At 48.7% G+C, this 23,925-nt stretch overlaps 1 protein-coding gene across 1 annotated transcript; it reads right to left on the reverse strand.

Moving 5' to 3' along the window:
- Window positions 1–741: 741 nt before the first annotated feature.
- On the reverse strand, window positions 742–22,816 carry LOC137361374 (C3 and PZP-like alpha-2-macroglobulin domain-containing protein 8; the record flags this gene model as incomplete). The annotated part of the gene is made up of 10 exons (XM_068026244.1): window positions 22,625–22,816; window positions 22,223–22,274; window positions 19,833–20,131; window positions 19,358–19,538; window positions 15,211–15,387; window positions 12,052–12,133; window positions 6,355–6,511; window positions 5,679–5,753; window positions 1,324–1,489; window positions 742–1,055 (listed from the first exon to the last, which is right to left on the reverse strand). Coding segments are annotated over exons 1-10 (1,695 nt in total), but the record flags the coding sequence as incomplete, so codon positions are not given.
- Window positions 22,817–23,925: the final 1,109 nt, after the last annotated feature.

Here is a 23,925-nt window from a genome sequence, read left to right on the forward strand (position 1 = left end):
TGCCTCAATATCACCCACCATGTCAGGAGACCAAAACTAGACACAATATTCCAACAGAGGCCTGACCAAGGTTTTGTATGAGGACACAATAGTGTGCCTTGTCTTACAATCAATTGTCCTATGAATGCATCCCAATACCCTATTCACTAATTATCACTTCACTGCATTGCTCATGAATCTTTAGTGTATTTTACTAAAATGCCCAGTTCTCTTTCTTTCTGCATCTTCTTTAATGCTTTTCCCCTGAATGGTGTATGAATGTTGAGCATTTGTCCTGCACACAAACATTGCACTTTTCCAAATTAAACATCATTTGCCAATCATAAACCCAATCCCAGAGCACATTGATTTTAATCTGAATCATCTACACCCCAAGGACTGCAGCGGTTCAAGAAGGCACCTCACCACTATCTTATCAAGGGCAATTAGGACTGGGCAATAAATGCTGACCTAGCCAGTGATGCCCACATACCACAAATGAATAAAAAAAATAGCAGTTGTGTACCATAATGCAATGTATATGTGTACCTTAAAGGTTGTATGCACAAGAGTATAGATGATGCAGATCATGTCTCTAACACCTACATCAAGAACATGAGTAAAAATAGTAAAGGGCAAGGTCCCAACACTGATCCCTGCAGCACACCACTAGCGACTGATCTTCAAACAGAGCCAAATGCAGCTACAATACTTTTTGCCCATGTCCTTCCAACCAGTTCTCAATCCAGCACAATATATTACCATTTGTACCGGAGGCCTCAATCCTATAGAGATGCCTGTTGTGCAGCGTCTTGTCAAAAGCTTTTGAATGTCTAAGCAGACAATCTCTGCTGGACTTCCCTCATCCATCATATTGGGGAATTCTTCAAAAAATATAATCAAATTTGTAAGACATGGCCCCTTTTCCTTGAAGCCATGTTGGGTGTCTCTATCCAAGCAATCATATATTGCATTCCCAATGATTCTCTCAAGCATAATATAAAAGCAAAACACTGCGGATGCTGGAAATCTGAAATAAAAACAGTGCTGGAAAAACTCAGGAGGTCTGGCAGCATCTGAGGAGAGAGAAGCAGAGTTAACTATCAGGTCATCAGAACCCTGTCAAGCATCTTTCCTATTAATGATGTAAAACTAACGGGCGTAGAGTAATCTGGGTTCATGTTATCTCCTTTTTTGAAGATGCAGTCAACATCAGCCTCCTTCCAGTCTCTGTGAATGGTCCCAGAGTGCAGTGAGCAATCCAGTGTAAACTCAACATTGGCAATCCAGTGCAAATGTGACACTGACAATTGGCAAGGGTTCATTGACCAAGTTTCAACACACCTTGCATGATGGCCATATTGTTGAGTTTCCTCAGTGCGATTGGGGCATGTTTGCTCCGGAGGAGGGTCAGTGCATAGGCAGAGAGTGCCGTAGTGTAAGGATCATCTGCTGAGTACGTGTTCATCTCCAGGAAATGTTTGGCTTTTCCAACCGCTGCTTTTTCTTCCTAACCAAGAAAAGTAGACAGAGAAGTGTCAACAACAAATATACAACCTTCCTGCTGGACAGGACATCACTCTCTCCGTGCCGTGTGGATCCACATCACCTTCTCCCCACTGTGCCAATTCAGGTCACCCCCTCCGTACAGTTGCATGCCGCTCCCACAGAAAAGATCCGGGTCACTCCATCCACAACTCATGGACTGGCGCTCTTCATTTTTGCACCAACCGAAACCGCAGCGCTCACTCGATCCCTCGGCCCGGGACTGCAGCGCGCTCGCTCACTCCCTCGGCCTGGGACCACAGCACGCTCGCTCACTCTCCTGGCCCGGGAATGCAGCGTGCTCGCTCGCTCCCTCGGCCCAGGACCGCAGTGCATTCGCTCGCTCCCTCTCTCGGCCCGGGAACATAATGCACTTACTCGCTCTCCTGGCCTGGGACCACAGCGCGCTCGCTCACTCTCCTGGCCCGGGAATGCAGCGTGCCATGCTCTCTCTCTTGGTCTGGGAACGCAGCGCGCTTGCTCTCTTGGCCCGGGAACGCAGCGCGCTTGCTCTCTTGGCCCGGGAACGCAGCGCGCTTGCTCTCTTGGCCCGGGAACGCAGCGCGCTTGCTCTCTTGGCCCGGGAACGCAGCGCACTTGCTCTCTTGGCCCGGGAACGCAGCGCACTTGCTTGCTCGCTCTCTCTCTCTCTTGGCCCGGGAACGCAGCGCGCTTGCTTGCTCGCTCTCTCTCTTGGCCCGGGAACGCAGCGTGGTTGCTTGCTCGCTCTCTCTCTTGGCCCGGGAACGCAGCGCGCTTGCTTGCTCGCTCTCTCTCTTGGCCCGGGATCGCAGCGCGCTTGCTTGCTCGCTCTCTTGGTCCGGGAACGCAACGCGCTTGCTTGCTCGCTCTCTCTCTCTCTTGGCCCGGGAACGCAGCGCGCTTGCTTGCTCGCTCTCTCTCTTGGCCCGGGAACGCAGCGCGCTTGCTTGCTCGCTCTCTCTTGGCCCGGGAACGCAGCGCGCTTGCTTGCTCGCTCTCTCAGTCTGGGAACGCAGCGCGCTTGCTCTCTTGGCCCGGGAACGCAGCGCGCTTGCTCGCTCTCTCTCTTGGCCCGGGAACGCAGCGCGCTTGCTCGCTCTCTCTCTTGGCCCGGGAACGCAGCGCGCTTGCTCGCTCTCTCTCTTGGCCCGGGAACGCAGCGCGCTTGCTCGCTCTCTCTCTCTTGGCCCGGGAACGCAGCGCGCTTGCTCACTCTCTCTCTCTCTTGGCCCGGGAACGCAGCGTGCTTGCTCGCTCTCTCTCTCTTGGCCCGGGAACGCAGCGCGCTTGCTTGCTCGCTCTCTCTCTTGGCCCGGGAACGCAGCACGCTTGCTTGCTCGCTCTCTCTCTTGGCCTGGGAACGCATCGCGCTCGCTTGCTCGCTCTCTCTCTTGGTCCGGGAACGCAGCGCGCTTGCTTGCTCGCTCTCTCTCTTGATCCGGGAACGCAGCGCGCTTGCTTGCTCGCTCTCTCTCTTGGCCCGGGAACGCAGCGCACTTGCTTGCTCGCTCTCTCTCTTGGTCCAGGAACGCAGCGCGCTTGCTTGCTCGCTCTCTTGGTCCGGGAACGCAGCGTGCTTGCTCGCTCGCTCTCTTGGTCCAGGAACGCAGCGCGCTTGCTTGCTCGCTCTCTCTCTTGGCCCGGGAACGCAGCGCACTTGCTTGCTCTCTCTCTTGGTCTGGGAACGCAGCGCGCTTGGTCTCTTGGCCCGGGAACGCAGCGCGCTTGGTCTCTTGGCCCGGGAACGCAGCGCGCTTGGTCTCTTGGCCCGGGAACGCAGCGCGCTTGGTCTCTTGGCCCGGGAACGCAGCGCGCTTGGTCTCTTGGCCCGGGAACGCAGCGCGCTTGGTCTCTTGGCCCGGGAACGCAGCGCGCTTGGTCTCTTGGCCCGGGAACGCAGCGCGCTTGGTCTCTTGGCCCGGGAACGCAGCGCGCTTGGTCTCTTGGCCCGGGAACGCAGCGCGCTTGCTCGCTCTCTCTCTTGGCCCGGGAACGCAGCGCGCTTGCTCGCTCTCTCTCTTGGCCCGGGAACGCAGCGCGCTTGTTCGCTCTCTCTCTTGGCCCGGGAACGCAGCGCGCTTGCTCGCTCTCTCTCTCTCTTGGCCCGGGAACGCAGCGCGCTTGCTCGCTCTCTCTCTTGGCCCGGGAACGCAGCGCGCTTGCTCGCTCTCTCTCTTGGCCCGGGAACGCAGCGTGCCCTCTCTCTCGGCATGGGACCTCAGCATGATCTCTCTCTTGGCCTGGGTCCACAGTGCAATCGATTGCTATCGGCTACCTCCAGTGCCTGAAAGGTGTGGGTGAAGCAGCAACATAACCAATAACAAAGATCTAGGCATTCAGCCAAATGACGAAAACCCAAAGTATATTTGGGTTCATTTTCCTTTTTTGATTTGAAGAGCACGCATGATCTGACTGTTTGAGCAGGTGAAGCTCTCTCCCCTCCTCTGATCACCCTGTGTCCCTAATCTCCTGCTGTAGCTTGATTGTGAGATGCTTGAGTTAAGGGCCATAGAGTCTTCCTGTTTCCTGACCCCCGCCATAGCTGGGATGGAGTGTGGGAGAGCAGGAAGTGCCCGAAGTGAAAGGAATTCAAGGAATCTGAACATTCCCCCTGTCTCCTTGTTAAAAACCCCAGGGAATCCCCTTCGGCTGCTCGTTAACCCGCTCCTGCCCTATTGCCAACTCACAGCTCATCACAAACCTGCTCTAGTTACAACCAGTTAACTCTTTCACCCAACTCTTTCCAATTAGAATTCACCTATCAGGTCCCATTCACTCTTTCATTTCTCTGATCCCAGACACAACTGAATAATCGCAAAGTTCAAATGGTTAGAGGCAGGTGTTCAAACATATGGAGCATTGGTGACAGCGAGCACGTGGGGCCTGTGAGCTTTACTCTATATCTAACCCCGTTTTTTTTTTTGATTTTTAATAGTTTTATTGTATGTACAGAAGTTGTTGCAAAATGAGTAAAATCTAAACCCTTGCCATAAGCTTCAGCTTCTTCTGGGAAATCTTTTTCTTCTGAACAACTTCCTCCTCTGGCTTTGGAACTATCTGCTCCTTCTCAGTGTGCTGTACCTGCCCTGGGAATGTTTGATGGGGACAGTGTAGAGGGAGCTTTACTCTGTATCTAACCCCAGTGCTGTACCTGCCCTGGGAATGTTTGATGGGGACAGTGTAGAGGGAGCTTTACTCTGTATCTAACCCCAGTGCTGTACCTGTCCTGGGAGTGTTTGATGGGGACAGTGTAGAGGGAGCTTTACTCTGTATCTAACCCCAGTGCTGTACCTGCCCTGGGAATGTTTGATGGGGACAGTGTAGAGGGAGCTTTACTCTGTATCTAACCCCAGTGCTGTACCTGTCCTGGGAGTGTTTGATGGGGACAGTGTAGAGGGAGCTTTACTCTGTATCTAATCCCAGTGCTGTACCTGCCTTGGGAGTGTTTGATGGGGACAGTGTAGAGGGAGCTTTACTCATTCATGTATACCCTCTCACCCCACAAGCCGTAATTCACATGTCCCTGTGGTTCTCCCCCACATCATGAAATAGGTTGAGATGGAAGAACTGCTTAACTTTGACCCAAGAGCATTGCAGGTCTCTGTCTGAGCTCAATACAGGCTGTTGGATTTGAACCCTGTGAGTTTCATGTACAAAGTCTGTAACAGCCCAGTTACCAAGATAATGGGTCAGGTTACAAGGCACCAGGACAAACACACTGGGATGGATACACACCTAGTGATCTGGAAGGTGAAGGCCAGTAATTTGATGGGATTTCCAGCATTGTATAGTGTGACTGCAAAACAAAAAAAATCATTTCGCTGTACTACTAGTGTCTCTCTTAGTTAATGGAAAGAGAAGCTGTGCCTTCAGAGTTGGGAGCATATCGGGGGAGAATGGGTTCGGGCAACTTAAAGAGACCTCATCATTACCTCTTGATAAGACCATTGATAACCAATCTCACTGAGGTTAATGCAACCTCCCCCCATTCTCTCTGCTCCTCCCCTGATGGTGCCAACTGATCCCTGGGGTGTGAACCCATAGGAGTTATCACTTCCCCCACCTCCACCCCCCCCCCCCAATGACTCCCGTACCTCATCCGATCAGACATTCCTAAAAGTGTGAGCCAGAATTGTGCAGATCAGAGGAAAGATGAGTGAATCATACCGTACCTCGGAGGTGATTCCAGTCTCTAGGAGAGCAGCAACAACATAGGCGGTCAGTGAGATCCTGCCATGGATTCCACCCTGAAACAATCAGAGCAAGAAATTCACAGCTCAACCTGTGCTGGATACCAGACCAAAATCATCAGGCACCGAGGTCAGCAACACAAACAGAGAATCTCACACAGCAGGATCCCACAAGCAGCCAAAAGGCTTTGGTGATATTGGGTAAGGGACGAATGTTGGTCAGGACACCAGGAGAACACCCCTGCTCTCTGGTTACTGCTGTGGGATCTTTAATATCCACTTGTTGGAACATACTGCTGGCCAATAGGAATCACGAACCAGCCACACATGGGATTATGGAGGCACTGTTTTAGTCACATGCAGTACTTTTAGTGGAAAACACCTTACACACTCAGAACACAGGGAAGTGTACTTCAAATGTATATATTTACTTCACTTCTACCTTAATTCAGTATCCAATGAATGAAAACACTCACAATCATCAAAAAGCACTCTCAAACTATGCTTTTTGCCTGATCATTTTACCAACACATGCAATTGTCATCCGAAGATGTATAGAGATCGCATGCCCAATGGAGTCTAATTCTCTCGCCCTCCTCAACCTTCCCCATCCTCCACTTGTGGTCTCCTGGACAGCTCCTGCTGAGATACTCATTACCTGGATGTCCTTGTTCAGAATGCGCCCAACCGCAGGGAATGAACCGTCTTCTTTCTGGTGCTGAATAATCCAGTCCTTAGCGGTGATCAGCTCCTTCGGGTCGATGAAAATAAAGCCACGGGACTGCGCAAAGGATTTTAGTACAAATGCTGTCAGCCTAGGAGAAAAAACACAGATACGGAAGGGAGAGCAATATTAGTAACAGTGTCTGCTCATCTATATCTCCAAACACAGATACTCTGGTGGAGTTAAACATTATTGAATTATAATTGTGCGTGTGTCTATAAGGTTGTGCACGTGTGTGTGTGTGTGTGTGTGTGTGTGTGTCTGCAGGTGTGTGGGTGTGTGTGTAAAAGGGGGGGGGGGGTGGGGGGGTGTTTCTGTAGGGGTGTGTCCACAGGGGTGTGGGTGTATCTGGTACTCACTTTCTTGATTTACACACAAAGTGAGGCAACTGCCTCCAGGGCGAGGAGAAACTGGGAACAAAAATCACAACAATGGACATGTAACACTGAGCATCACTGGGTGCAGTACCGTGCAGTAATGATGTGGTCTCTATTGAACTGTAAACATTTGCTTTATCCATCTCCAGCAGTGATTCGCTCTGCTCTCTCACAGGGAACTGAAACACAGCAGACATTGCACCAGGGCTACGGTCACTGAGCCAACAGCTTAAATGGTCACTCATATAAGAGGGCAGTTACTGTAGAGCACTAGTGGCATAAACATCCCCTCCCCCAGCTCCCACCTGATGACTCCTCCTTCACCCCTCTCCTGTACGTGCTGCCTCTCTGGCATTCAGTTCCACAAGCAATGATCGCCCACCAGCACTTCACCCCAGTTCCCATACTTCCAGTGTGAGCCGAGACTTTGATCACTGGTAGCTATTGCACTATGGAGTGCAGCACAGCTGAGGTGAATCCTGCCTGCAGGCGAGATGCATATATGCAACTGTTAGTGGTCAGCAGTTGGAGGATGATGAATGGCAGTCAGTGGTCAGCTGTTGCCGGCCAGCAGTCAGTGTATTGGTGATCAGACTCACTCATTAGTCCTGGTCCATCGTGCTACCCTCTGAGGTGAACCAGCTCAGCAGGGGCTGGGCTCAAACATTCAGCCTTCCAGGTCTGTATCACACCACAGTTACAGTCTATCGATTCCCACCTGAGTCACACAGAAACCTTCTCCCTACAGCTCTGTGTCTGCACCGCTCTGAGTCAATCGCCAGAGGCCCTGATTCACCCTGGTTTGGGAATGATGTTCGGATCAGTAACTCACCCTGAAAAGGGCATAGTGGGGAGGGGTTGGTGAGAGGGGGTGATGGGGAGAAGCAGCCTGGGGGCAGTGACCTCAGCACACTGCAAGAGGTTGTTACCAGTTGTCAGTTTGACGAGAGCCAATCAGATTGGAACTGGCAAACAGGAAGAACCTTAGATTCCATCTGACATTAAATTCTGAAAATCAGCTGTGTGTTTTGTTTTTAAATTGATGTTGAAATACAGAGTGCCTAAAAAGACTTATTGACAAAAACAGAACATTCACAGAAGAATTGGAATATCCTGTTAAATGTTAAAATTGCAAAATTAGGTTTGTGCTTTACAATATCCAGAGATCCCAAGACCTATTAAGGAAACTGTTGCAAATGACTCCTGGGCCATCCCAGCTCACAGCAGAGTTGGCTAGAGAGACACCAGCTTTTCAACTACTGAATCATGCTTTTATTAAACCCCCCATCCTCCGCCCACACCCCCCCCCCCCCCACCACTGCCACAATGGGAGGGAGCAGTGGTTTAATAAACAGCCCACGGTGGATTTTTCAAGTGTTAAGTAATGGCCTGTCACAATCTTTCACAGTGAGGGGCTAAATCACAGCAGGCAACATGCAAGGGGGAGCTGCCTTTTTCAAGTGATTTACTGCAGTATTTTACACTGAGATGGCCCCAAGGGCAGAAAGGGTCAGTGTCTCTGGGATTTGGAGCAGAGAGGCTATTCGCTATCGCTGTTTACATCTGTTTTTGTATGCTGATGTTTTATGATGTAACGATGCAGATGATTCCATTTCAAGGACTATTCCAGATTACTAAATATTTATGCAGTTGAACAGGCTCCAGGGATGAAGAAGTCACTGTCTTTCATTTTTTCCTACAAACAAATACAGTTAGCTGTAAATTCCGGGTATGTCACTATTTGTTTGGCCCACGTTAACACAAACATTGGAACAGAAGGTGGCCATTCAGCCCCTGTTCCATCTACATTGATCATGATTGGTCTGCACCTTAACTCCATCTACATGGTTCCATACCCTTTCCCCAACAAAGGTTGTCCCGATGTCATGTGGAGTCTTCCCGCAATATGTCTTCCGAGTTCACTGAATGGACTTGTTCACTCAATTAAATGTAAAACTGGGGCCATCGAGGGCTGTGTTGGCATGTTCCCACCTCTGGGCCGTTTCTGTTCTGGCAAGGGGTGGGTAGCCTATTAGGCTAATTAAATGGCCCATTAAGACCATTCAGCAGAAACCACTTCATCCCATTAGGAACCCCCTCCCCGCTCCTGCCACAGCTGCAGCCACTGGCCATACAGTGGAGGAGTTGCCCCTTCACGATGATAGCCTAGCAGCTGTGGCCTTTTCAAATTGAAATTTTCTTACCTTCTCCAGAGGGCGCCCCCTCTCTCTCTCTCTCTAACCTGTATCGGCAGCTTCCACCTCGGATGGTGTGGCTGCCAATGTGTCATTGCTGGAGGGCCTCCTACTGGACCATTTACTTGGACGCCAAGTGTCGCTCCCTGGCCACTAATTGGCCATCCCTAAAAAGACATCCAACGTGACGTGGGGTCAGGACCCAGAAATTCTCCCTTTGACAGGGTCTCGACTCCAAAACAAAAATCCAGTCCGTTGTATCCACTGAACATGCTACATGTACTGGACCCACTGCATCAATGGATACCATCCATCCAATGACAGCCTTACATAAGGGACCATTCTACACGTGTGAGCTGAGGCAGTAAGTGTTGAACTGTGGTGGGCATCATAATTGAACCTGGACCATCCACACCTTATCGCACACTTGCAATCAATGGATCAGATGCAGGAACCCAGACCGATTATTCTTTCCCCAAGGCAAGGCTGATGAGGACAAATGCAGGGTCCCAACTAAGTTAAGCTAACTGAGCAAAGAATCGGGAACAAAATAGGGACAGTTGTAATGTATACAGGTCAGTCCCACACTGAACGGGCTCTCTGGAGCTCAGTCCTGCACTGCCACGTTGTATCAGAATCATGATATTTAAGGGCCAGAGGTAAAACAAACGTCAAATCACATGGGCTGGTGACATCATTAAACCAGTGTCAATCTGCTACCAGCTTTCACCTGTAATCCGCTGAAATATTTCATCACGAGTCACTTTTGCAAAGAATCTGGCTTTGCTCATGTTTTAGTTTTTTGGTTCTGAATGAAATACTGACTGGGCTGTGAGCCACAAATTCACAAATTGTTAACTTTTTCTTTGCAGTTGCTTCAGGCTGATCCAAAAACTAAACCTCTTGGCAAAAACAGCCCCGTGTTTATCAGGGTTAAACTGAGTTGCCTCTTTTATCTGATGAATGTTTCACTGCTGGGCAGTGTGCAGAGAGGAGATCTAGGCTGGCATATTGGCAATGAGCCCATGGTTCTGTTTGGCGATTGTATCTCAGAACCTGTTTCAATCATTTTGCTGTTTTATTTCTGCCCTCAGCAAGATGCAGAGTTTGGGCAATGGCCAATGACATCATCCAAACTAGAGACTTTTCAGCATCTCACCAACCATAGCCCACCCGATTATACAAGTCAGAATATTACCCTTGAGATACAGACCATGTAACACAGGCCCAGTTTCCTGGCAAGCTGAAACCAGTCTCTGATTTAATGTTACGGAAGTTAACAGATCAAACTGAGTAGTATAGACAGGATTACATTTTTTTTAACCTGTATTACTAAGGCCACATGATGTCAATTAAAGCAGGATCCTTGAATGGCTCTCTCATCTCTAGTGCCAGCCTCTCCCTGTTGATCACAACCCTTCTTGTCTCTCTCTCCCTTTTAGTGGTCTCTCTGTTCAGTTCTCCTCTGAACTCTCTTCTACTGTTCCTCTAAAGCTCCAAAACCCCTCTCCTTCATATTCTCCCTCCTCGCCCATCGAACCCAGACTCCCTCGGTTACCGTCCCACACACTCTGCCCCCTTCCCTGTCCCACACACTCTGCCCCCTTCCCCGTCCCACACACTCCGCCCCCTCTCCTCATCGCTATGGTCCATGAGCCTTCCCCCACTCTATCTCACCCAGCAACATTCACCAGTTTGCATTTATATAGCGCCTTTAACATAGTGATAAATCCCAAGGTGCTTTATACAAGAGTGAAATCAAACAAAATTTGACATTGAGCCACATAAGGAGATATTAGGGCAGATGACCAGAAGTATGGTCAAAGAGGGAGGTGTTAATGAACACCTTAAAAGAGGAGAGAAGTGGAGAGGCAGAGATGTTTAGGGACGGACTTCAGAGTTTAGTCCTTTTTAATCCTTCTATTTCTTTCTCCATGTGTTTATCCAGTTTCCCCTTAAATGTATCTCTGCTATTCATCTTAACCACTCCCTATTACAGTGAGTTCCACATTCTCACCAGACGTTTCTCCTAAATTCCCTATTGGATTTATTAGTAACTATCTTCTATATGGCCTCTAGTTTTAGACTCCTCTACAATTCGAAACATCTTCTCAATGTCCACCCTATCAGAATCGTTCATAATCTGAGAGACTTCTATGAAGTCATCCCTCAGTTTTCTCTTTTCTAGAGTGAAGAGTTCCAGAATTCCAGTCTGTTCAGCCTTTCCTGATAGTTCTAACTTTACAGTTCTAGTATCATCCTGGTAAATCATTGTTGCATTTTCTGCAGTGCTTCAAAATCCTTTTTTAAAATATGCAGACCAGAACTGTGTACAGTATTCCAAGTGTGGTCTAACAATGGTTCTATACAAGTTTAGCATAACTTCTCTGCTTTCAAATTTTATCCTCTAGAAATGAATACCAGTGATTGGTTTTCTCCTTTAGTGATTTGAGTAGATGTGCCCCTAGATCCCTCTGCCCCATTTAGACTATTTCCCAAGGAATATATGGCCTTCTTATTCCTCCTACCAAATTGCAACACCTCACACTTCTCTATATTGAAATTTATTTGGCAACCTGTGGAACTCCTCATTCTGCTCAGTTCTCCCTCCTTCCTTGAATGCAACGTTAACAAAGTGAGGAGGAAAGCTTGTAGGACAGATCATTTGGAGATTTGTAAGTAAGAGGACAGAGGTCAAAAGATTAATATCATGGTGAAGAGAGACGCAAGAGGCTTGACTTGGTGACATGTGACCCTGGCATTGGTCACAAAACATCGCCTTGCTCACTTTTCCAATCCTCTCCCCCGCGAGGGAGGGAAAGGGCAGCTCTCCCCCGTGAGGGAGGGAAAGGGCAGCTCTCCCCCGCGAGGGAGGGAAAGGGGAGGTCTCTCCGTGAGGGAGGGAAAGGGGAGGTCTCCCCCCGCGAGTGAGGGAAAGGGGAGCTCTCTCCACTAATGAGGGAAAGGGGAGCTCTCTCCACTAATGAGGGAAAGGGGAGCTCTCTCCACTTGTGTTATCCCACCCTTCCTATTCATAGAGATTGAATAAACTCACGCACCACATACTTCCTGAAGAATCCCTCTCACCGAATGCACTATACGATCCGTCATCTCGCTTGTACGTCAGCTGACGTTGATATCCTGCAGGGGAGAAAATTCAGAGAAGAATCTGTCCAGGATTTTATTTTTACTCTCCCCCAATTCTCACTTGCAACTAAAAAAAAAGGAATAGTTCCGAGGATCAGGGGTTTCAGTTTTATGGGAAGACTGGGAGAAGCCGGTATTATTCTCCTTTGGGCAGAAAAATTAAAGGAGAGATTTATAGGAGGCGTTGAAAATTATGAAGCCGTTTAATGGGAGTAAATAAAGAGAAACTGTTTGCAGTGGCAGGAAGGTCAGTAACCAGAGGACACAGATTTAATATGATTGGCAAAAGAAGCAGAGAGGCAGATGAGAAGAAATTGTTTTTACACAGTGAGTTGTTGTGATCTGGAATGCGCTGCCTGAAAGGGCGGTGGAAGGAGATTCAATCGTAACTTTCAAAAGGGAATCGGATAAATATTTGAAAAGGAAAAAATTGCAGGGCTTTGGGGAAAGAGCAGGGGTTAATGGGACTGTTTCAAAGAGCCAGCACAGGCACAATGGGCTGAATGGCCTCCTTCCGTCTGTAAGATTATTTATCATTGTAAACAGCCACACGGAAAGGAAATTGGATTAAGAAATGTGGAGCTGCAATGAGTGAGTGACCGGAGTAAAATTACCAGAGAGCAAGACCAGTTTCACTGAGTCAAACATTCACAGTTTTTAGAGTGACTTTTCACATGGTAGAGATAGGTTCAATTCTAGCAAGAGGATGAAGATCTCTCCTCTATCTTGTGTCCAATACTTGCAGCAATGGCTTCAACACTGTCCTACCAACCACCAGAGCAGAGTTTGAAAATTAGTCCAAATCCACAGCAGTTTGAGAATTTTAATTCATAGAGTCATAGAGTTATACAGCACAGAAACAGACCCTTCAGCCCATCGTGTCTGTGCCGGCCATCAAGCACCTAACTATACCAATCCCATTTTCCACCACTTGACCCATAGCCTTGTATGCTGCGGCTTCAAGTGCTCATCTAAATACTTCTTAAATGTCGTGAGGGTTCCTGCCTCTACCACCTCTTCAGGCAGTGTGTTCCAGATTCCAACCACACTCCGAGTGAATTTTTTTTCCTCACATCCCCTCGAAACCTCCTGCCCCTTACCTTAAATCTATGCCTCCTGGGTATTGACCTCTCTGCTAAGGGAAAAAGTTTCTTCCTATCTACCCTATCAATGCCCCTCATAATTTTGTATACCTCAATCAGGTTCCCCCTCAGCCTTCTCTGCTCAAAGGGAAACAACCCTAGCCTATCCAGTCTCTCTTCATAGCTGAAATGCTCCAGCCCAGGCAACATCCTGGTGAATCTCCTCTGCACCCTCTCCAGTGCAATCACATCATTCCTACAGTGTGGTGACCAGAACTGTACACAGTACTCCAGCTGTGGCTTAACTAGCGTTTTATACAGCTCTATCATAACCTCCCTGCTCTTATATTCTATGCCTCGGCTAATAAAGGCAAATATCCCATATGCCTTCCGAACCACCTTATCTACCTGTGCTACTGCCTTCAGTGATCTATGGACAAGTACACCAAGATCCCTCTGACCCTCTGTACTTCCTAGGGTCCTACCATCCATTGTATGTTCCCTTACCTTGTTAGTCTTCCCTAAATGCATCACCTCACACTTCTCAGGATTAAATTCCATTTGCCACTGCTCCGCCCATCTTACCAGCCCATCTATATCGTCCTGTAATCTAATGCTTTCCTCCTCACTATTTACACCACCAATTTTCGTGTCATCTGCAAACTTACTTATCATACCTCCTATAGTCACATCTAAATCATTAATGTACACTACAAGCAGCAAGGGTCCCAGCACCGATCCCTGTGGTACAACATTGGTCACAGGCTTCCAATCGCAGAAACAACCCTCGACCATCACCCTCTGCCTCCTGCCACTAAGCCAATTTTGGATCCAATTTGTCAAAATGCCCTGGATCCCATGGGCTCTAACCTTCTTAACCAATCTCTCATGCAGGACCTTATCGAAAGCCTTACTGAAGTCCAGGTAGACTACATCAACTGCTTTACCCTCATCTACACATCGCCTCGAAAAATTCAAATCAAGTTAGTTAGACACAATCTCCCCCTGACAAAGCCATGCTGACTATCCCTGATTAATCCCTGCCTCTCCAAGTGGAAATTAATCCTGTCCCTCAGAATTTTTTCCAATAGTTTCCCAACCACTGATGTTAGACTCACCGGCCTGTAATTACCTGGTTTATCCCTGCTACCCTTCTTGAATAATGGTACCATATTCACTATCCTCCAATCCTTTGGTACCTCTCCTGTGGCCAGAGAGGATTTGAAATTTTGTGTCAGAGCCCCTGCTATCACCTCCCTTGCCTCACATAACAGCCTGGGGATTTATCCACTTTTAAGCCCACTAAAACAGCTAATACTTCCTCCCTTTCAATGCTAATATGTTCAAGGAAATCACAATCCCCCTCCCTGATCTCTACACTGACATCGCCCTTCTCCACAGTGAACACAGATGAAAAGTAATTCAGTTTTTAAAAAGTTGGAACTAAAAAGCAGGTCTCAGTAAAAGTGACCATGAAGCTGTCAGGTTGTTGAAAAAACCCAATTGGTTCACTGATGTCCTTTAGGGAAGAAAACCTGTCGTCCTTACCCAGTCTGGGCCTATATGTGACTCCAGTCCCAAACCAACATGGTTGACTCTTAATTGTCCTCTGAAGTGGCCGAGCAAGACACATACTTGTATCAAACCTGCCACAGAGGATGACTGCAGCAGCTATCAAGGGTAAATATGTTTGGATATTTGCTATCAGTAACGACTGCAACAAAAGATTGAATGATTAAACAATTACACTTGGGCAGAAAGGGCTCTTGGAGGGAATAGCTTTGGTTCTATCTTAATCTGTTCTCCAACAATCTCCTAATGAACTAGGGAGTGAAACTAGAACCTCGCTATCGTTCAGCATGCACAGACCATGCATTGAGGCAGGGCTCTTCCTCCCCACCCCACCTCTGCAGGCCAGGGAGATGTGCCCCACCCCACTGGGGGTCCTGGTATGAAGTTTTCCTAGAATGTGCCACCCCAGTGACTCACCTTGAAGCAGGTAGTCTGTGGCCTCGCTCTCCAGCTCAGTGAATAGTTGCTTCGTCTTCTGCAGGTATTTCAGCACAAAGACATTCGGTGCAAAATGGATCATGTTTTGCTCCCCGCAACCAAATGGGAGGCGCAGGAGGTTGTCCAGATTATTGAGAGTGGGGCCCATCACATCCCCTAAATAATGGAGAATGAGGCATTAGAATCACCTTTGTGAAAGAGGTCACCAGACACACAGAGAGAGAATTAGAATTAGAACATTACAGCGCAGTACAGGCCCTTCGGCCCTCGATGTTGCGCCGACCTGTGAAACCATCTGACCTACACTATTCCATTTTCATCCATATGTCTATCCAATGACCACTTAAATGCCCTTAAAGTTGGCGAGTCTACTACTGTTGCAGGCAGGGCGTTCCACGCCCCTACTACTCTCTGTGTAAAGAAACTACCTCTGACATCTGTCCTATATCTATCACCCCTCAACTTAAAGCTATGTCCCCTCGTGTTTGCCATCACCATCCGAGGAAAAAGACTCTCACTATCCACCCTATCTAACCCTCTGATTACCCTCTGAGAGAGAGCGAGACAGCGAGAGAGAGAGCGAGACAGCGAGAGAGAGAGCGAGACAGCGAGAGAGAGAGCGAGACAGCGAGAGAGAGAGCGAGACAGCGAGAGAGAGAGCGAGACAGCGAGGGAGAGAGCGAGACAGCGAGGGAGAGAGAGAGACAGCGAGGGAGAGAGAGAGACAGCGAGGGAGAGAGAGAGACAGCGAGGGAGAGAGAGAGACAGCGAGGGAGAGAGAGAGACAGCGAGGGAGAGAGAGAGACAGCGAGGGAGAGAGAGAGACAGCGAGGGAGAGAGAGAGACAGCGAGAGAGAGAGAGAGACAGCGAGAGAGAGAGAGAGACAGCGAGAGAGAGAGAGAGACAGCGAGAGAGAGAGAGAGACAGCGAGAGAGAGAGAGAGACAGCGAGAGAGAGAGAGACAGCGAGAGAGAGAGAGACAGCGAGAGAGAGAGAGACAGCGAGAGAGAGAGAGACAGCGACAGAGAGAGAGACAGCGACAGAGAGAGAGACAGAGACAGAGACAGCGACAGAGAGAGAGACAGAGACAGAGACAGAGACAGAGACAGAGACAGAGACAGAGACAGAGAGACAGAGACAGAGAGAGAGACAGCGACAGAGACAGAGACAGAGAGAGAGACAGAGAGACAGAGAGAGAGACAGAGACAGAGACAGAGACAGAGAGAGAGACAGAGACAGCGAGGGAGAGAGAGAGACAGCGAGGGAGAGAGAGAGACAGCGAGGGAGAGAGAGAGACAGCGAGGGAGAGAGAGAGACAGCGAGGGAGAGAGAGAGACAGCGAGGGAGAGAGAGAGACAGCGAGGGAGAGAGAGAGACAGCGAGGGAGAGAGAGAGACAGCGAGAGAGAGAGAGAGACAGCGAGAGAGAGAGAGAGACAGCGAGAGAGAGAGAGAGACAGCGAGAGAGAGAGAGAGACAGCGAGAGAGAGAGAGAGACAGCGAGAGAGAGAGAGAGACAGCGAGAGAGAGAGAGAGACAGCGAGAGAGAGAGAGAGACAGCGAGAGAGAGAGACAGCGAGAGAGAGAGAGACAGCGACAGAGAGAGAGACAGCGACAGAGAGAGAGACAGCGACAGAGAGAGAGACAGCGACAGAGAGAGAGACAGAGACAGAGACAGAGACAGAGACAGAGACAGAGAGAGAGACAGAGACAGAGAGAGAGACAGAGACAGAGAGAGAGACAGCGACAGAGACAGAGACAGAGAGAGAGACAGAGAGACAGAGAGACAGAGACAGAGACAGAGACAGAGACAGAGAGACAGAGACAGAGACAGAGACAGAGACAGAGAGAGAGAGAGAGAGAGAGAGAGAGAGAGAGAGAGAGACAGAGAGAGAGAGAGAGACAGAGAGAGAGAGAGAGACAGAGAGAGAGAGAGAGACAGAGACAGAGACAGAGACAGAGACAGAGACAGACAGAGAGAGAGATAGACACAGAGATAGAGAGACAGACAGAGAGACAGACAGAGAGAGAGACAGAGAGAGAGACAGAGAGAGAGACAGAGAGAGAGACAGAGAGAGAGACAGAGAGAGAGACAGAGAGAGAGACAGAGAGAGAGACAGAGAGAGAGACAGAGAGAGAGACAGAGAGACATGTTCCATGTGCTTGCCACAGGATAGTGATCAGAAGCAGGGGTCCAGTTTGATTTTTCCCTCTCCCTAGCTGAGGAAATTTGCAGTCTCCATGCTGTGTCTTGAACTGAATGTGGGAGAGGGATCAAACTCTGAACTGTGGGTCAATGTGCCTCAGCACCACAATGAGCCATTGGGCAAACTGACGTAGCGAGCTCAGTCAACATTTCAAAGACCAGGTCAGCGTGCCTTCGATCACTCTCACTTTGGAAGTGTTGACAAGGACGTCATTCACTACACACCGTGGGGTTTAAAGAGGCAGGGACACGGGGCACAGTGCCCAGGTCCTGCAAACCAGGAGGTTCCGGAATCCACCTCCGATCAGTACGGTCTGCTGATCTCGGCTGGGATAACAGTCAGTTTTGGCCTCCCTGAGCAAGGCAGCAGGACGTTAGTCAGGGATCCTGCTCATGGTCACTGCCCTGTTACTCCCTGCTGGACAGTGCATATTTAGACATTTGGTAGGGACAGGACTGGTCTTTGCTACAGTGCCTCCAGTCACTGAATACCTGCCAACAGTCACTGCAGAGTCTCACAAATCAACTATCACACATTGGAACAAGAAAACAGCTAGGACTGTGGAACTGAACTTTAACTAGAGTCAGCACCTCAGGAGAGGAGGGGACCTGTACCCCAGTGACAGTCAGCACCTTCAGGAGAGGAGGGGACCCGTACCCCAGTGAGAGTCGACACCTTCAGGAGAGGAGGGGACCCGTACCCCAGTGAGAGTCAGCACCTTCAGGAGAGGAGGGGACCCGTACCCCAGTGAGAGTCAGCACCTTCAGGAGAGGAGGGGACCCATACCCCAGTGAGAGTCAGCACCTTCAGGAGAGGAGGGGACCCGTACCCCAGTGAGAGTCAGCACCTTCAGGAGAGGAGGGGACCCGTACCCCAGTGAGAGTCAGCACCTTCAGGAGAGGAGGGGACCCGTACCCCAGTGAGAGTCAGCACCTTCAGGAGAGGAGGGGACCCGTACCCCAGTGAGAGTCAGCACCTTCAGGAGAGGAGGGGACCCGTACCCCAGTGAGAGTCAGCACCTTCAGGAGAGGAGGGGACCCGTACCCCAGTGAGAGTCGACACCTTCAGGAGAGGAGGGGACCCGTACCCCAGTGAGAGTCAGCACCTTCAGGAGAGGAGGGGACCCGTACCCCAGTGAGAGTCAGCACCTTCAGGAGAGGAGGGGACCTGTACCCCAGTGAGAGTCAGCACCTTCAGGGGAGGAGGGGACCTGTACCCCAGTGAGAGTCAGCACCTTCGGGAGTGGAGGGGACCCGTACCCCAGTGAGAGTCAGCACCTTCAGGAGAGGAGGGGACCTGTACCCCAGTGAGAGTCAGCACCTTCAGGGGAGGAGTGGACCTGTACCCCAGTGAGAGTCAGCACCTTCAGGGGAGGAGGGGACCCGTACCCCAGTGAGAGTCAGCACCCTCAATGTATTTAAGAGAGGTTTGTGTGATGGAGGAAGATAATCACTGGAAAAAGAGAGGTTGTGTAAAAAGTGTGAGTGATAGTAATTGTTTCGGACAGATTAATGTGTGTTTTTAATCGAAATGTAAACTGAACCTTGCGATTCTAAATGAAACTACAGTAAATTTGTCCCAGATTGTGAGCTGCAATCCAATGGGATTGCTGGGTACTCATTGGCTGATACTGAAATAACAATCCCCTCTCCTCCTGGTTTCCACCCCCCACTTCCATAGGTGCTGACCCATGTTGGGACCTGGTTCCTTGAGCACCAGGGACTTCAAGTACCTCATCAAGGGGATGGATGGTATTAAGAGGCTGCCCATTCCCCATACCACTCCCAAACATTCAAAGATTAATTATCTTATGTAAATGTCAGCTTTTTTTTTTGCCTTATATTAAGTCCCATTTGTCAGTGCCCAGAGACCAAGCTCAATACAGTCTGTGCTCGGATTCCTAGATACCCTGCCTTTACCTATCATGGAGGCTGTGGCTCTCTCAGATCCCGGGACTACGTTATGAGGCACTCCAAGAGTGAAGGCTTCATTGTGGTTTTCATCGGATTCCTCCTTTCTCCAGATTTTGAACTCGCCCATCGAGCCCCAGCCAGTTGAAAAGCCGATGTAACTGATCTCAGGTACCACACCATGTCCAACCTGAGAACAACACATCAGAAGCAGTGATACCTTTGCAAAGCCTGTGCCAGAATGCACCATGAGCTTTAAACACAGCAAGATGACACTACACATTACAGGAGGGCCAACAGACATCGCTGCGGGCAAGAAATTCCACTGGTTGACAAATTTCATGGAAATTGCTCTAAAATTGTAAGCAGGTGGAGGTTCAGCCCCAAGAGAGCTTACAGTCAGGTAGAAGGTGGAGGAGCATGCAGGGTCAACAAGGCAAAAGACCCCCTCCCTCTGTGTGTTACCATGGGAACAATCTCTCACCTGGATGATGCCAGTCTTCCAGCAAACCCAGAAGTTTCGAAACTCATCCCAGGAAAGGATGTGAGACGTGTTTGCACTGACCACTGGCTCTCCCATCTTGCTCACTGCAATCCAGGTCCTCGTGTTCTGCCGCCCTCCGATCACAATCTCAACCATTTCCGCCGTATCATGAGGTCCCGTCGATAACGCAAAGTGGGCGTCATTGTGTGCCTTCACTGCCACATCAAAGTGTACCATCCTGGCCGGTTTCTGAATGTACTGGTACTCATACTTGTTGGGAGTGGAGATATGAATCTTTTCTGATAAGACAAACAGAATAATTGCAGCCAATTCTGGGCACCACACTTTAAAAAGGATGTCAAAGTCTTGAAGAGGGTGCAGAGGAGATCTACTCGAATGGTCCCAGGGATGAGGGACTTCAGTTCATGTGGAGAGACTGAAGAAACTGGGATTGTTCTCCTCAGAGCAGAGAAGGAAAGGTCACTGACCTGAAAGGTTAACTCTGCTTCTCTCTCCACAGATGCTGCCAGACCTGCTGAGTTTTCCCAGCACTTTGTTTTTATTTCAGATTTCCAGCATCCGCAGTATTTTGCTTTTACTTTAAGATTAAGGGGAGATTTGACAGAGGTGTTCAAAATTATGAAGGGTTTTGATAGAGTAAATAAGGAGAAACAATTTCCAGTGGCAGGAGGGTTGGTAACCAGAGGGACACAGATTTAAGGTGATTGGCAAAAGAACCAGAGGAAAGATGAGGAGAAATTGTTTAACGCAGTGAGTTGTTGTGATCTGGAATGCGCTGCCTGAAAGGGTGGTGGAAGCAAATTCAATAATAACTTTCAAAAAGGAATTGGATAAATACTTGAAAAGGAGAAACCTGCAGGGTGATGGGGAATGAGCGAGGTGGGGGGGAAATGGGACTAATTGGATAGCTCTTTCAAAGAGCTGGCACAGACACGATGGGCCGAATGGCCTCCTTCTTAGCTTTGAGATTCTACACACTGAAAATAAGTATCTAAATCCCAGAGTGGGCACCCTTGGCGAGTATCACAGGCCAGGAAGGTCCATCAGTCCCCAAGTAAATGTAGTAGCTGCAAAATTCCTGGGTCACGGGGGAAATCCTGCTTCTGACTGCTATCCAGTGCTATCCAATACTCCTTTGTTATCTCTTGCCCCACCCCCACCTCACTTGCTTATAATCTGTGACTTTTCTAATATTTGTCAGTTCCGAAGAAGGGTCACTGACCCGAAACGTTAACTCTGCTTCTCTTTCCACAGATGCTGCCAGACCTGCTGAGTGATTCCAGCATTTCTTGTTTTTGTTAGGGAATTCAGGAGGAAGTTCTTTACCCAGAGAGTGGTGAGAATGTGGAACTCGCTAACACAGGAGTGGGATATGCTGATAGGGTGAGATGAAAAGGGGTGGGAGGAGGCTCGAGTGGAGCCTAAACACAGGCATGAACCAGATGGGCTGAATGGCCTGTTTCTGTGTTGTAAAACTGATATATGCAACATCTTTGACAAAGAAACATATTCCCGCATTTATGGAATCGAGGAGGGAGTGGTCTGAAGTTTGATCAAGAGGTGAGCTTTCGGGAGGAGAGGCTGAGGAGTTTAAGAGGGAACTTTAGACAGATAGATAGAACTCAGTCCCCTATCCCACAGGTCTCGCCTTGATGACCGCACAAGTTCCAGACAGCCCTGTTTGAAATACACAATCTGGATCATATATGAAGAATGCAAACTTGGATCTACAGGACTGCAGTCAAGACAAGCTCTTGTCCTCACTCCAGGCACATGTTTCCCAAGAGACGGTGATCAGGAGCAGGAATCAAGGCTTGTTCATTTCCCTGTCTAACCTACGGACTTTGAGGGCCTTTCCTGGCAAACTCAACGCAGGTCCATTTGTCCCTCAAGCAAACACCAAAACAAGTCAACTGGTCACTTGCCTCATGCGGCTTGTGGGATCTTGCTGTGCACAAATTGGCTGCTGCGTTTCCCCTACATTACAACAGTGACTACACTTCAAATGTACTTCATTGGTTGGGCAGTGCTTTGGGATGTCCCACGGTCATAAAAGGTGCTACAGAAATGGAAAGCTCCCTTTCTGGTTTCTATGGCTCATTTTCAATCTACATTTAGCAACGCAGGGAATTGCAGAAAATAGTAATTAATACAAACAGAGGGAGAATAATTCAAAATAATAATTTGAAACAGCAAGAGAAAAGAATATGAGGTTTGTGTGGTGCAGTGATAGCGAGGGTGCAATTTGGAGCTGTGGGTGTGGTCACTGGCTCGAAAGCAGTTCTACATTCCACCTCCCAAACCCCCACTGATATGGTAAACGTGTCTCTTTGCTTCATCTGGCCATTGGTTTCACTGAGTTCACATACCATTGGGACAGAAGAAGATGCTGTAGGTGTACTCCCTGGGCAATCCTTCAGGCTGCAGAACAGACAGAGAGACAAAGAACGTGAGAGAGAATGAGAGTACAATCATAGCACGAGATCGCATTATCAATTCCCGTGACGCATCACCAATTAACTCTTCACATTCCTGGCAAAAATAAAGTTAGTCATTTCCTGCTGGTTTACAGAAACCTCCCCAGCCTTACTTCCCTCTGACCATAGGATTTGCCTATTTACAACAATTGGATCTTCTGCTTGTAAGGCGACCGAGCATCCTACACACAGCCTCAGCAGCAGACGACTATGCTGTACGTTTATAAAAACAGTGTCATCTGTGAACATTGCCACGTGTGATCATTAGCTGAGCATGGAATGGGGCTCCCTCACCTCCACCAGCACACGTCTCTTCACATAGTCCATGCCAGCTGGGGTCCTCTTGTCCATGTAGCTGTCATCCAGGTACTTGCTGTTCTTCAGTGCCTGTAGCCCTCCCTCACAGCAGCTGCTCTCACTGTAAGCAAACGCTTTGGCTGTGAAAATGAAGTAACAGCCCTGTAAACGTATTCGGACACTCGTCATCACACAACCGGCAGCAGACACAACACACAATTACAGCACAGAAACAGGCCATTGGGCCCAACTACTCCGTGACAGTGTTTATGCTCCACATGAGGTGCCTCTCGCCCTATCAGCAAATCCTTCTATTCTTTTCTCTCTCATCTGTTTATCTAGCTTCCCCTTAAATGTATCAGTTATTCATGTCAGCCCCACCACATGGTCGAGAGTTCCATGTTCTCACCACTCTCCTGAATTCCTTATTGGATTTATTAATGACTATCTCTAGTTCTGATCTCCCCAGCAATGGAAACATCTTCTCTACGTCTACCATATCAAAACCCTTAATAATTTAAAGACATCCATCAGGTCATCCCTCAGTTTTCTCTTTTATAAAGAACAGAGTCTCAGTCTTTCCTGGTAGTTAAAAAATCTCAGTTCTGGTATGACCATGTGACCATTCCCAGGGCCTCAATGTCATTCATAGTTCTCCAAACATGGTCTAACTGAGGTTTGATAGAACAGTCAGACAATTACATTGAAATTTGTGAAACCTCCCAACTAACGCATTCCTCCTCTCCACATTGAAGTTAAGACTGGTGTCCTAATCTAATTTCTTTCGCAGGACCCCCAGAAGTTCCTCTTTAGCTTCCTTCCTTTTTCACTCTAAAGCATTTTCAAACTCGAGCTTTCTGTTGGGATTCCCTGCATCTTCTCTGCTACTCTTTCCAACCCTGGTGTTATCCTGTAGTCTGGGCTTTGGTCCATGACCAGAGCTTTACAAATAAGACCAACAGAGGGAGGCTCACTATCCTGTCCCAGGAATATCCCTCCATAGCCTTGTCCCTCCTTATCTTTGTAACCTTTTCAGTCCTACATCCCTCTGAGATCTCTGCATTCCTCCAATTTTGGCCTCTTCCTTCATTAGCAGTCGTGCCTTCAGCTGCCTCAGCGTTAGATTTTGAAATTCCCTCCCTCAACTTCTCCTCTTTGAAGACGCTCATAAAACCTACCTCTTTGACCAAGTTTTATGTTCACCTGTCCCAATATCTCCTTACGTGACTAGGTGTCAAATTTAATCTTGAACACTCCTTGGGATATTTTACTATATTAAAGATGCTATATAAAAGCAA

The sequence above is a fragment of the Heterodontus francisci genome, unplaced genomic scaffold (assembly GCF_036365525.1).
Source record: "Heterodontus francisci isolate sHetFra1 unplaced genomic scaffold, sHetFra1.hap1 HAP1_SCAFFOLD_2338, whole genome shotgun sequence".
Lineage (NCBI taxonomy): Eukaryota > Metazoa > Chordata > Chondrichthyes > Heterodontiformes > Heterodontidae > Heterodontus > Heterodontus francisci.